The sequence below is a fragment of the Plasmodium yoelii genome, assembly GCF_900002385.2.
Source record: "Plasmodium yoelii strain 17X genome assembly, chromosome: 3".
In the NCBI taxonomy this organism is placed as follows: Eukaryota; Apicomplexa; class Aconoidasida; order Haemosporida; family Plasmodiidae; genus Plasmodium; species Plasmodium yoelii.
In genome coordinates this window covers 323,122-337,462 of record NC_036175.2, presented here as the reverse complement: position 1 = coordinate 337,462, position 14,341 = coordinate 323,122, and the positions used below count along the sequence as shown (strand labels likewise).

Sequence of the window (14,341 nt, the reverse complement as noted above, 5' to 3'; positions counted from 1 at the left end):
AAATGTATTTATTTACTTAATACAAATTTTAATTAATAACATTAATTTTCTTTAACTAAAATAACTTTTTTATTTTCATAGTATAAATCGTATATATTTTTTTTTTTTTCATGTAATATACTTTCGTTCTTTACGATAAATAAAATTTAAAAATTACATGTTCAGTAAAACAACAGGATGCTATATAATAATATTGTGGCCCAATATAGCATTATGATCGAATTATTTATATAATTATTATGATAAAGTTCATCTAAATAAATAAATAAATAAATAAATGGTATTATCTCTTTTAAGCTATATATATACCAAATCCTACACACTAATTTGTTTAAAGATGTGTTCGTTAAATTATTTCATATATTATATATATAACATAAGCATTATTTTGGGGTTCATATTCAATGTTTTTCTCTAGATTTTTCCTTTAATATACTAATTTATAAAAAAGTTTAGCTACATTTTATGATTAACAAGTCATGGCATAAGAAAAAAATTTCTATATGACTCTTGTATATAAGATATTTATGAAAGTATTGTAAATTAAAAAACACAACGGAATTATTAATAGCACCTAATTGAATATCTAAAATTTAAATATTTACTAATCATATTAAAAACAAGTTGTAAGATATGTAATAAATAAAAGTATAAAATGGGGTTGCTCATAAAATCTAAATGATAAATAGGGAGAACGAGTCTGGCTAAATAATGTAAAGTTGCAATTTTGTAAAAATATATTATTTTCATTTTTCTAAAAAAAACAAATTGGTTTATACACACAATTTCTAACGTAAAATTGCATAGGATATATATATTATTGCATATGAACTTATATTGTATTCTAATGATTGTGTAAAAGTACATATAATGTATCCTAGTTTCGATATATTAGACATAAATGATAATATACATTCTAAAATATGCTCAAATTATATATGATACTATAGTTATAAATATAAATCCCTGAAATTAATACATGTTAAGATGAATATATATAAGCTTTCATCACTTAATTATTTTATGTACATTTGTTTCTAATGATCAATTGTATATTAAACATAAACTACTTCGATAAAAATAATATAACTGTTGTATTTGATACAAAGGATCACTATAATAGAGTTTTAAAAAATGGACATAATATATTTAACAATTAATACATACAATTTATGTAAGTATATAATGATCCCCATGAAGTTATGTATCAATATATGTTTGTTAATTTATGAGTTTTACCCTTTTACCCAACTACAAAATAATCTCATGTTTCGATGTAATAAATCGCTTAAGAGGTTTGTAATTAAAACTTTTATGTAATGAATGATTTATATTTTCTATACTATATTTATGATTATGTTTGATTCTTATAAATCTTTTGATATTTTTTAGTCTTCTATATTTTTTAATGTATACACATTATTAATGAAAAGCAAAGTTATTAGTTATTTCACCTTTTCCAATCATTGTATAAATCAATTACCATTTATGGTATATAATAAAGTGTAAGCATAAAAATTGCTTATGTTACAAATTCATATGCTAAAACTTATTAGAGAAAAATAATAGTTTTTATGTATACTCATTAGGTAAAATAGCAAATAATAAATATCATTAATTCATTTAGACATAAAATATTTCATTTATATTATTAATAATAAGCTTTCTATTGATTTTTCATAACTATAATATTATATAGAATTACATTAGATAATTTATATAAATCATATATTTATTTAAGAATAATATATAATATTTTAAAAATAATATGTATTATGTGAATATTAATATTATATTTTAAATTAATATATATTTTTATATAATAATATTATAATAAATAAAAATAAATAATATAAAAACAATTAAAATATTTAATATAAAAATTAATTATATTAAAATAATAATTTACATTAAAAAATATATTAATTAATATAATTATAATATAGTAAATATATAATATATTATAAATTTATTAATTATTTAAAAATATTAAATAATATTTAAATATATTATTATAATAAAACATTTAAATTAATAAATAATTAATAAAAATAAGTATATTAATTATATTATTTAAATATATTATATATAATAAAATATTAAATTAATAAATAATTAATTAATATAAATTAATAAATTAATTATATTATTTAAAATTATTAAACATATTTAAAATATATTATTATAATAAAACAATTAAATTAATTATATTAATTAAAAAATAAAATGTGTATAATTAAATTAATATTTAAATATATTTTTTAAATTATATTAATTATTATATTTATTATTTTAATTATAAATAAAAACAATAAATTAATTATATATAATTATATTTTATTAATAATTTTTATAAATATTAATTAAATAATTAAATATATATTAATAATTTATCATATTTATTAATAATAACTATTAAATATTAATTATTTTAAAATTGATTATATTTTTAATTAAATAAAAATTATTATATTAATTTATTAAATATATATTATATAATTAAATATAATATAATTATTTAAATAATATTATTTAAAATTAATATAAATAAATTAAATATTATTAAAATTTATTATTTATAATTATTAATTATAATTTAATAATTTAAAGCTTTATTATATATTTAATTTAAGTTTTTAACAATAAAATATATATATTAATTAAATAATAATTAATAATATAATAAATATTTTATTCAATATATAATAATAATAATTTAATAAACATTTTATTAATATTTAATATATAATTATTTAATAAATATTATATAATAATATTTTAATTTATTTAATTTAATAAATATTTTATTAATATATAATAATAATTCAATTATAATATCTAATAAATATTTTATTTAATATATAATTATTTAATAAATGTTATTAATAATATTATTAATTTATTTAATATTTATAATTATTAATAAACATTTTATTTAATATAATAATATTAATTAATATAACATATATTTATTATTTAATTTATTTAATATAATTATAATAATTTAATAAATAATTTATTTAATATATAACAATATTAATTAATATAATATTTATTATTTAATTTATTTAACATAATTATAATAATTTAATTAATATTTTATTTAATATATAATAATTTAATTAATATTTTATTTAATATATAATAATTTAATTTATATTTTATTTAATATATAATAATTTAATTTATATAATACTTATTTATTATTTAATTTATATTTTATTTAATATATAATAATATTAATTAATATAATACTTATTTATTATTTAATTTATTTTGTTAATATATATACTATAAAATAAATATGTTATTTTAAAAATGTTATGCATATTTTATATTTGTATATATAATAAATATTTGATAACATGATAAAGAATATAATTATATTTTGTTATTTTCTAATAAAATTTACAATATATCAATTATTTATGTAACTAAATAATACATTTACTTTTCTATTTTACTCTTTTTGAATAAATTTAAAAACATTGTCTAGATATATATATGCTTTTTATAATATTCAAAAAAAAATTTTCTATGAGCAATGTTTCATAACACATTTTTTGTATTCATTTTATACTGTGTAAAATTATATATAAAACATTCATATATAATTCAATTAAAGATACATATTTTTTACTTCTAATACAAATGAGGATGTCTATTATAAATCTCATGAATGTTACTTATGAACAAAATTCACAATTACAAAGAATCATATAATTTTTGCCATTTTTGATAAATTGTGTACACAATTGTATAAACTATTTAATAAGATTTCTTTGTAATATATATGTTACCATTAAGTGATGACTTTAATAACCATCATGGAATAAAATAATTTTAAATATCTACAATATATTTCGGTAATATGCAATGAAATTATATTATTATAAAATCAAAGCATTGAATACATATTTGTCTAGGAATGCAAATAATATCATCCTTATGATTTGTACGATGTTAAAAAGACTCGCATGAGAAAATCCTAGAAAACAAACATGAGTTTTATAGTTTATTTGTTTTTTCATACATTAATTTTTTATTATTTTTTCTAATAGACAATTGTGTATACATGTATTAATTTGTTTTTTCGATTTTTTAATTTCTCAAAACATTGTTAAAATTGATAGAATATACCTTTATAGGTTATTGTTTATATTATAGTACTTATGATAGACACAATAACTATATGATTTAAATTATATAAAGATTTATCATTTACAATGGCTTATAATTTACCAAATATAATTTATTTTATAAGACATTAACATTACATGTATGTAATTTTTATGAACTCAAGAAACACATTAAATATTTCTTTTATATATATTTGGCACGTTATGTTTTTTAACTGCAATGCTATATAATATAATTTTGTTTTTATATATTATATGCTTATATATATACAAACACAAATATGATACATAATATCATTATACATTTCAAAGATGATAATTACTATATACTATACAAATAAATGATCTTTGCTTCAAATTATATTTTTGTTATATATCCACTAAAATTAGAAAGAATCCTCCTCCACCATCCTCATAAATTTACAACTTGAAATAAAAAATATTTGTCTATATTAATCATGAAAGCATGTAAAATACAAATTCCCCAATTTAGTTTATTTTCTCTTTAATCTGAAAAATTTTTGTTCTTAAAAAGGACCATGATGAAATTATTTAGTTGTACCATTTCTATAAAATAAATGATTTCGAATCTTTTATTATCACCCTTACTAGATAAGTACATTTTCAAAGTTGATATTGAACATATTATTATATTCGTTTTATTTATATTGTTAAATATGTTATGTATTCTTAAAATATAATGTCAACCTAAATTAAGACATTCTTATAGCATTAAACTTTAAATCCTTATGCAGTTATAACCAAAAAATGCCAAACGGTATAAATATTCTATCATATATGTTTATTCGTGATATTTTTTTATTAATTATTCATATATATCAATATAAAAATTAAAAGCTAAATATAATACCAATAATGTTTTTTGAACAATACTTGCTAATACAAACATACTATAATACATTTTTTTATTTAAAGGGATGTAATATTATATATTTAAAAATATATATTATGAACTAAATGAGCATCTTTTTTAAATAACCTACATGAAGTGCTTATTTGTTTTTTTTATATAAGACTAATATTAATAGACGATATTATAATATATAGATATTCCTTTATACCTAATTACACATTTTTATGATGCAATGAATTTATAAAACACATTGAATCATATATAGTTTATTTTTTATTATATTATGAATAAAGATATAAATTCAGTAAAAATATGTTCACATTCGTGTCAATACAATTTAAAGTTAATGTATTAACTTATGAAGATGTTTTGGTTATATAAAATCATTTTCATACTTCAATAAATAAAGATAAATATAACATTACATATGACAATAATATTAAATGGCCAAAGCCTGTATATTTATATTTCACTTTGAAACTGTTTTATTTGTTTATTCTTATTATAATTTGTATATTAATTTGTAGATGTATTCCCATAGATATTTATTTTACAATGTCTAATTGAAAAAGCTATTGATTTCATAAAAATATTACTAATTATATACAAAGACATTACAGATGTGATGCTATTTATAAAAATGTTATACGTATAGATATAATTTATATATATCCAAGGATGGTGTAAATATAAAGGATTAGCTTAATATTAGTATTAAAAATAAAATGTTCATTAAATGTTTTTTTGTAATTTTCTTATATAAATTAGAAGGGTACATATTAACCTAAATTGTATATATGGAGATGAAAATATATACCAGAATTAAGGATAAAATATAAATTCAATATATACAATTACAAATAATTTCCACGCAAAATTGCATCTAAGACATATAATATATACTGTACCATGTTCTTATAAAAAAGGAAATATATTAGCATACTTTTTCACAATGAAATTAATTATTAGATAAATTGGTATTTATATAACAAAAATATAATACTCATATAATACATAAAAGCAAAGTATATTGTGTTAATACAATATGTCACTAGATGAAATAACATAATCACTGTGTACAAATTGGTAAAAAATCGTAATAAATGGTAAAAATAAATTTGTAACAATGCATTTACTAATTATTTTCGTTGTAGAAAAAGCATCTAATATGTATATAAGGATTCAAATAAAAATATGGTTATTAATAAGATTCGATATATTGTTTTTAATTTATCACAAATAGATGCAAAAAATAATAATAGAAACATAAAAATTTGTTTTAACCTATTAACAAGATATTATGCCACACAGGGTAAGAAGACTGGTATGGTATATTATAGATAAATGTGTAATTTTAAATGGTTTAATTGTTTATAAACGAAAAAAATAAGAGAGTGATATTTTTTTATTTTTCATTAATACATGTCTTTCAGAATTTTATGATAAAATTATGTTATTACTTCGTTTTAAAACTTAAGTTACATAATTTCTTTTGTTGCGTTGTTAACATAAAAGTTTTACGTCCTTGTATAAGAATTTCAAAATGTAATAATGCATCATTCATATAATTTTAATGCTTAAAATATTTTTTGTTATGATAAAAATTGCCAATATTGAATAATAAATGATATCAATAAAAAAAGTAACAAATATTTTTAAGTTATGATTGTCACATATCAAAATTTAATTTAAAAATTAGAGAAAATATAAAACATCAATAAAAATTCAAATTATAATTTACGAAATGGTTTTATAAGGTTATGAGAAAAAAAATATTTTATCATCCCCAAATTAAATATGCTATACATATTCCCAAAGGGGGGATGATATATAAACATTTTTTTAAGTTTTGTATTTGCCACTCTTCCATTTATTAGCAATTTCGTATGATCTTGATATTTAATATATGCATGAAAAAATTGTAAAGTGCGTATTTTTATAACGTATATATAAGCGTGCTTGAAAAAAAAAATTATATCTAATGTTTGAATAAAAATATGAGTTTTTTAATTTAAAATATATGTAAAAAAGCATATAAAAGCTATTTGAAACGAAAAAAAAAAAATATTTTAAATCGTGGAAAATGTATGGAAATAATATTATATAATAATTGTACTAAAAAATATATAAAAATTAATACATAAGCAATTGTATAAAATTTATTTATATATATATTCATAACAAGTAAATGTACGCAAATTCAACAAAAAAAATAAAATTTCACGTGAATGCTAATTATAAGAATTTGTATAAATAATAATTGTCGAAGCAAAAAATAAAGTATAATTAAATTGTTTTTATTACTATACATTATATACATATTTACATATATATCCCAAAAGGGTATACGCTTTTTATTTTTAAGACTTTTATATTTTGGAATATAAAATCTTTTAAGCTTTTTAATTTTTCATTTTTCTCTCTATATGTACATGGAAATATTGTTATATTATATTTTGTAGTACAAATTGTATATTGTAATCATTTTTTGAGTGTTATTTTATTTTTTTGCTCTTATTATAATTCCCATAGCTTATATATTAGCTAAATATAATATATATTATTACTATATATATGGTATATTGTTCAATACATAATAATCTGTGTTATATTTCTATAATAAAAGATGAAAAGTGCTAAAAATGAGAAAATAATGGATTATCTATCTTGCCCATTAGATGATGTAGTTGACAGAGAAAAAAAAAGTGGAAACATTGGCTTTTTAAGTAATAACAATGGAAAAAAAAAAGAATTTAAACCAGGTTTTTTAAAAAAAAAAGATGGATCTGGAAATTCACGTTTTCGAGGAAGAGGAGGAAAACCACGATTTTCAAGTTGGAAATCAAGAAGTTTTAAGAAACCATATTTTAACAATAGATTGAGTAATCCCAAGTTTAGTAAATATAGTAGTAAAAAATTTTTTAAGAATACATCGAATAACCACAGTTCTCGTTATGGAAGCGATAAGTTTAAAAGTAATTACAATAAAAGTTATGTAAGCAGAAAAGCTATTAACAAATCATCTGGAATTGGATATAGAGGAAAAATGATAAATAAATCAAGAAAGGTATTTAAAAATACACCTACATCAAGAACCGTAATTAGTAAAAATTTGAATAATTATAAAACGGTTAAAGTTCCAATTAAAAAATTTAGTAATTTGAATATTTCACTTCATCGAAAAAATCGAGTTTTCGGATTAAGTGGCAACAGAACTAGTGCTCTTTCAATAAAAAAAAACAAGATCGGTGCATTAAACAAAAGCAAATTAATTAGAAAAGGAGTAAAGAAAAGTATTGGTGGCTTAAAATCTCGAAAAGGCCCAAATGGAAAATTTAAATCCATGAATAAATATTTTTTATCAAAAATAAAAATAGTTACATCATTAAATAAAATACCATCCCCCCTAAAAGAGCAAAAGGACACAGAAGTTAATCTCCCTGAGTCATTGAATAATGCTGTGAAAAAAGAATGAATAAATATTTTTTTTTGTGTATAAACAAATCGGGAAATAAAAAAAATAAAATTATTATAAAAGAATATTGTGTTAATAAATACAATTTATATAAAAATCCATGTTTTGTAAACATTATTTGTACCTAATTTATTTATTTATTTTTTTTTTGTAAAGTATAAAATAAAGATACGAAAGTTATACTGAACAAAAATAAATATTGTTATTATTATTATTATAAAAAAGGATTAAATACTTCAAAAAAGTTTAAATAATATCCTTTACGTGAAAATTTTATTAGCTCGTTTAAAAATTAACAAATTAAAAATAAATTTAATTTGGTATTTTTAGCAATCCATTTATATTGCATTTAATATTGTACATACATATATGTTTATATAAAACAAATTATATATATATGTATGATATATCTATGTGTTTAGATCAAGCTAACAAAAATTTACGATAAAAACATTTTGCAAAAGATGAATAAATAGTTTTTCATTTACTACAACATAATTTGTAATATTCTATAGAATTTTAAATCAACTTGTTTTAATAAGTTATACACATATTTTTGAGAAAAATGGGCAAAAATTCATATATCATTTTTTATAAATGACAAAACATGAAAAATATAATTGCTTAAGTGTAAAGGGAATTAGTGATTAAAGAGCCCCAAAGTCAAATTAAATGAAAAGAAAGAAAAAAAAAACGCTATTTACAAACTTAATCAGCGAATATATTCCTGTTCTTTATTCATAAAAGTAAAAGGAAATAACAATATTAGCATAAGAGAATATATTTTATTTTTGAAAACTAGGAAAAATTCACATTTTTTTTTGTATAAAGCTTTTTTCTATAAAGATTAAAATATTTATTGAGATGGATCTCATTAATTAGTTAAAGTGTGTATATATTTATTCACTTATCCATTCAACATTTTGTATTACCATTTTTTTATTTTAAATGTTTTATAAAATTTTCTAAGAAAATATGCAAACAGTTTTAATAATATACGAAATAATCATATTTTTTTTTTTGTATGTGGTGTATGGGAGAGAAATGAGAGTAAATTGTTAACATTAGATGTTGATAAAGAATAAAAGAAATAAAAAATATAAATTTTATTAATGTATTGTACTAAAATATAATATTATAATTCCTTTTTCAATACAACAATAAAAGAGGAATAACCATCATAAGATAAAAATAAAATACATATTTAATAATTAAATAATAAAAATTATCAAGTACAATATAAATTTCAAATTGCTGTTAGACCAATATAAATCAATAATTTGCAATAATAAATTATATTGTTCATCATTTAATAATGTGTAAGATTAATTTAATCAACATTCCAAAAAAATAAAAGTTTATTAATGTAAAAGTATTATTTTTCACACAAAATATTTTTAGATTTCTTTTTCCTTATACCCTTTGAACTATGTTAAGAATAATAAATGTTTTCATTATTCATGCGAAACCAAATGTGACCATATATTATTAAATATATTAATATAAAATTTGTCCTTTTTTAATGTTTATTTTTTTGTATTGTACAATTTTTATATTTAATATATATACAATTATTTTTTAGTATATTTTAATAAGTTTAATACAATAATTTGTTATATCAATATTTCCCTTTTTTTGTTTTTTTTTTTACCAAAACTGTCATTACGGTGTGTACATATTGTGATTTTATTTTTACGTGATCATAATTAATTTTTTTATTTATTTAGCCATTTATTCAATACGAATGTATATAAAATGAGTTTTATACAACAAGGTTTTATATTGCTTAATTATATGCTGTATACACATTTTTTTATATCGAACGCAAAAAAAAATCTTATAAAATCATAACAAGACATACAAATAAAATAACATCGTTATATGATAATAAAATAAATTGCCTTTTGTTTATTATGGTGAAATATATAATTATTTGAACCACATTTTATATATATATTTCATTATACTCCCATAATAGTTTTATACATTATTATAAGTTCATGCAAAGCTGGGAAAGCTGACAAAGCTGACAAAGCTGACAAAGCTGATAAAGCTGATAAAGCTGATAAAGCTGATAAAGTTGATAAACTTGTTAATCAGCAAATTGTACATATATATGTAATTATTTTATTACTGTTTATATTTTATTTGTTTACATGCCAATTACCTATTTTGGGGATATATTTTGGGATATATTTTGGGAATATATTTTGGGATATATTTTGGGGATATATTTTGGGATATATTTTGGGGATATATTTTGGGGATATATTTTTGGATATATTTTTGGATATATTTTGGGATATGTGCAAAAAATTATAATTAAAATAAAATTTATATCGATCCACATATAGTATACTATATTTATATTGTTTATCCAAACCCCGCAATTAAAATGGATAAAAATTATGTGCATATTTGAGAGTTAGGAAAATAAAAAAAGTGAAAATAAGTTGGAGTATTTTTATAATTAATAATGAAAAAAAATATAAAGCACACAAAAGTATAACAAAATACAAAAATTGTATTATTTTTATTTATATAATTATGTTTAGTAACATTTATTAGTTTTTATATAGGAATGTTTTACCAATTGATGGGTAGCTCGATATGATGTTATTTTTTTTGTACAAAAAATAAAATAAGTTTGAAAAATTCTTATATCATAGATCAAAAGAAAGTGAAAAAAAAAACATTATGTACAACTATATAAATATATATAATGATAACAATAATAATATTAATATAGAAAAGGGGGAATATATATATACTTATATATTTCATTTTTATTATGTTTTTTTTTATCTTTTATACAATATTTTAAACAAAATAAACATTTTTTATTTATTAAATATTATATATGTTTCTGAGATATGAAAAAAAAAATATATTAAACAAAATTTATTATAAACCTTTAAAATGATGGAAGGAATAAAACGAGACAATAATAGGATGATGAAATAAAAATAATAAAATGAATTTTATTTTTCTTAAAAAATTTGCAATTTGTTTTTTAGTATTATATATTACGATAAATAAAGTCAAATGTGTTAAAAAAATCAATATCTTAAAATCGTCTAACACAAAAATTCAAAATGCAATATTCTCATATACTAAAAGAAAAAAATATTTTATTATAAAATTTTTAAATAAATTACCACAATTAAAAAAATATAACACATTGAAGGAGGAAGTTTCTATGAATAAAAAAAAAAACATTATTAGTTTGGTTTACAAAGACATAATAAAAAAAAATGAAAATACAATTTTAAACAAGTTAGAACAAATTTTAGAAAAACAACAAAACCCACATTTCTCTGTTTTTTTTAATGAATATATGCACATTTTTCATAATAATTTTTTGCATTATTATATATATTTTTACATTTTAAAAATAAATGAATATATAAATATCATAAAAAAAATTAATAAATTCTTTACTACCAAATTGAAGATAAATCTATTAAATAATACAATTCACAATGTGACAGTTTTTGAAAAAAAATATATTTGGAATAAAAACAAAATTAATAAAATTTTTAAAAATAAATTTAAAAAAATAAATATAGAATTAAATAATATTTTAGATAGACATTTATCAGATTGTGAATATCATCATTACAATACACCTGGTGAAAGAAAAATTTTTAATCATAAAAATTTACAGAATATTGATGATAAATTTATTAAATGCTTATATAATATATATGGTTTACATTTTTATGACATTTTTAATAACAAATTTTTATTACCTATTTTAAATACTATTACACATCTTATAAATATTAATATTCAAATATTTCTTTTAAAAAATTTTAATACTGATAAATATACAGCAAACAAAGTTAAGAATTCATATAAAACATTTTTCACATTAACAACAAAAAATAATACTATTCCATTATTTATTCCATTTCAAGATAATATAAAATTGGTTGAAAATTTTCATACTATATTGGATACAACAGTGAAAAAATATATTAATATTGATATACCTAATTTAAAACTATTGAATATCTTAAATTTATCAATAATATTGTTAAAATTGCTTATACGAAAAATTATTCAGTTATTACTATATTATATTTTATTATACTCAAAAAAATATATATACCAAAAAATGCCTTTTATAAAAGATATATTTTCCTTTTCTTATCAATAGAAATTTGCCAAGTTATAATTTTACACACCCATTAGTATGTTAAACAATACGCATGTATACATATATACATATATGTGTGTGTGTGTAGTTATATTTTCAAATGGGAAACCACAAAGCGTTTGTTTATTTATGAACATATTAATAATTTTTCCTTAACAAATTATTGTCAATGCGAAAACGAAAAAAAGGAATAAAATAACTTGAATCAAACTTAATTCACTTTTAAGGGTTTGTTATATATATTAAAAAATAAATTAATTCTGAATATGAAATGCATTATATAAAAATGCAAAAGGCTGGAGACATATAGCAATTCACACATATATGATCTACTATATAATTTAAGTAAATTTGAATTTAGTATATATGATACAAATGATACGAACAAATTGGAATGACCACAGGATGTAACATATATAGCTTATTTACAAAAATAAAAAAATAAAAAGATACAAAAAAACAAAAAAACAAAAAGCGCATATATGCGCCACAAACAAAAAGGCCAAAAAGTATATTTAAAATTTTTTTTTAATTTTTTTAATTTTTTAATTTTTTAATTTTTTATTCATCATGATTGTTTTTGATTTCAAAGTATTGTTTGTAAACTTTTATGTTCCCATAAATGTTTAACATTATAAATTTAAATAATTTTTACTAAAATAGGTAGGAACATAATAATTACAATAACAACGATAGCAACAGATATATAAAACATCCATTTTGATGAAGATTTTTGAATATTTCTTGCATCAATTAAATCAGCATTAGCTTTTTCGGTAAAATGCTGAGCATCATCAATATTATCATATACGCTATTAATAACATCATCATTCATTTCAATTAAAGCTGATAATTCTACAATTGTTTGATGCAGATCACAGACATTTTTTTCTAGCGTTTTAACATCTTTATATTTTGTTTCTACATCCATTAATGCATTTTTTAAATCGTCATGTCCTTGTAATTTCCATTTTACTAAATTTTGTGTATTTACATTTTCATTATCTAATACATTATTAATATCTTCTTCAGTATAATTTGGATACATAATTTTTATTTGTCTTGATATTTTATCCTTTACATTATCTTGATATAAATTTTGAACTGACTGATATTTATATAAAGCTTTTTTAAATACATTAATTAAATTATCATGTATAGTTTTTTTTATAATAATATTATCTTGTGATTTTAATAAAAATTTTTTTCGTACATTTCTTATATCAATTTTGGTATTTTGAATAACATTATTTCCATTTTTTATTTGCATATTTAATAATATACTTGTTTCATTTTCTTGTTCCACAGTTGTAGCTATACTTATTTTATTTTTTAAATTTATTATTTCATCAGAAATTTCATAAATTTTGTTTATCTCTTGTTTTATTTTATCAACAATATCAACATAAGCTATTAAATCTTTATCACATTCATTAGAAATATTTATAATTGTATCTTCATTTTTTTCAAAATTATTATCAATAACTTTGTTACTTTTAAAAATTAACCATGGAGTCATGTATTTTCCATTTTTACTATTTTTCTTTATAGCCAATGTTTTTATTTCTTCAAATAAATCATTCATTTTTTTTTAAAATAAAAAAAATGAAAGATAAACCTAAGCATTTATAGGGAAAATAATATAAATGATGGACAAAAAAAATCAAAGAATATACTTCATTTGAAAAAAA

General features: G+C 17.6%; 3 protein-coding genes across 3 annotated transcripts, besides 1 other annotated feature; 2 read left to right on the top strand and 1 right to left on the bottom strand.

Annotated features, from left to right (window-relative positions):
* Window positions 1-1,757: 1,757 nt before the first annotated feature.
* Window positions 1,758-3,135: a sequence feature.
* A 4,504-nt stretch (window positions 3,136-7,639) lies between these two features.
* PY17X_0308400 (conserved Plasmodium protein, unknown function) lies at window positions 7,640-8,488 on the top strand (the record flags this gene model as incomplete). The annotated part of the gene is made up of 1 exon (XM_022954959.1): window positions 7,640-8,488. The coding sequence occupies one exon, from the start codon at window positions 7,640-7,642 to the stop codon at window positions 8,486-8,488; it is 849 nt and encodes a 282-aa protein (XP_022811455.1).
* Window positions 8,489-11,462: 2,974 nt separating this feature from the next.
* On the top strand, window positions 11,463-12,650 carry PY17X_0308300 (conserved Plasmodium protein, unknown function; the record flags this gene model as incomplete). The annotated part of the gene is made up of 1 exon (XM_022954958.1): window positions 11,463-12,650. The coding sequence occupies one exon, from the start codon at window positions 11,463-11,465 to the stop codon at window positions 12,648-12,650; it is 1,188 nt and encodes a 395-aa protein (XP_022811454.1).
* A 640-nt stretch (window positions 12,651-13,290) lies between these two features.
* Window positions 13,291-14,235, bottom strand: PY17X_0308200 (syntaxin, putative; the record flags this gene model as incomplete). Its single annotated transcript, XM_022954957.1, has 1 exon — window positions 13,291-14,235. One exon carries the CDS (start codon window positions 14,233-14,235, stop codon window positions 13,291-13,293), a length of 945 nt encoding a protein of 314 aa, XP_022811453.1.
* Window positions 14,236-14,341: the final 106 nt, after the last annotated feature.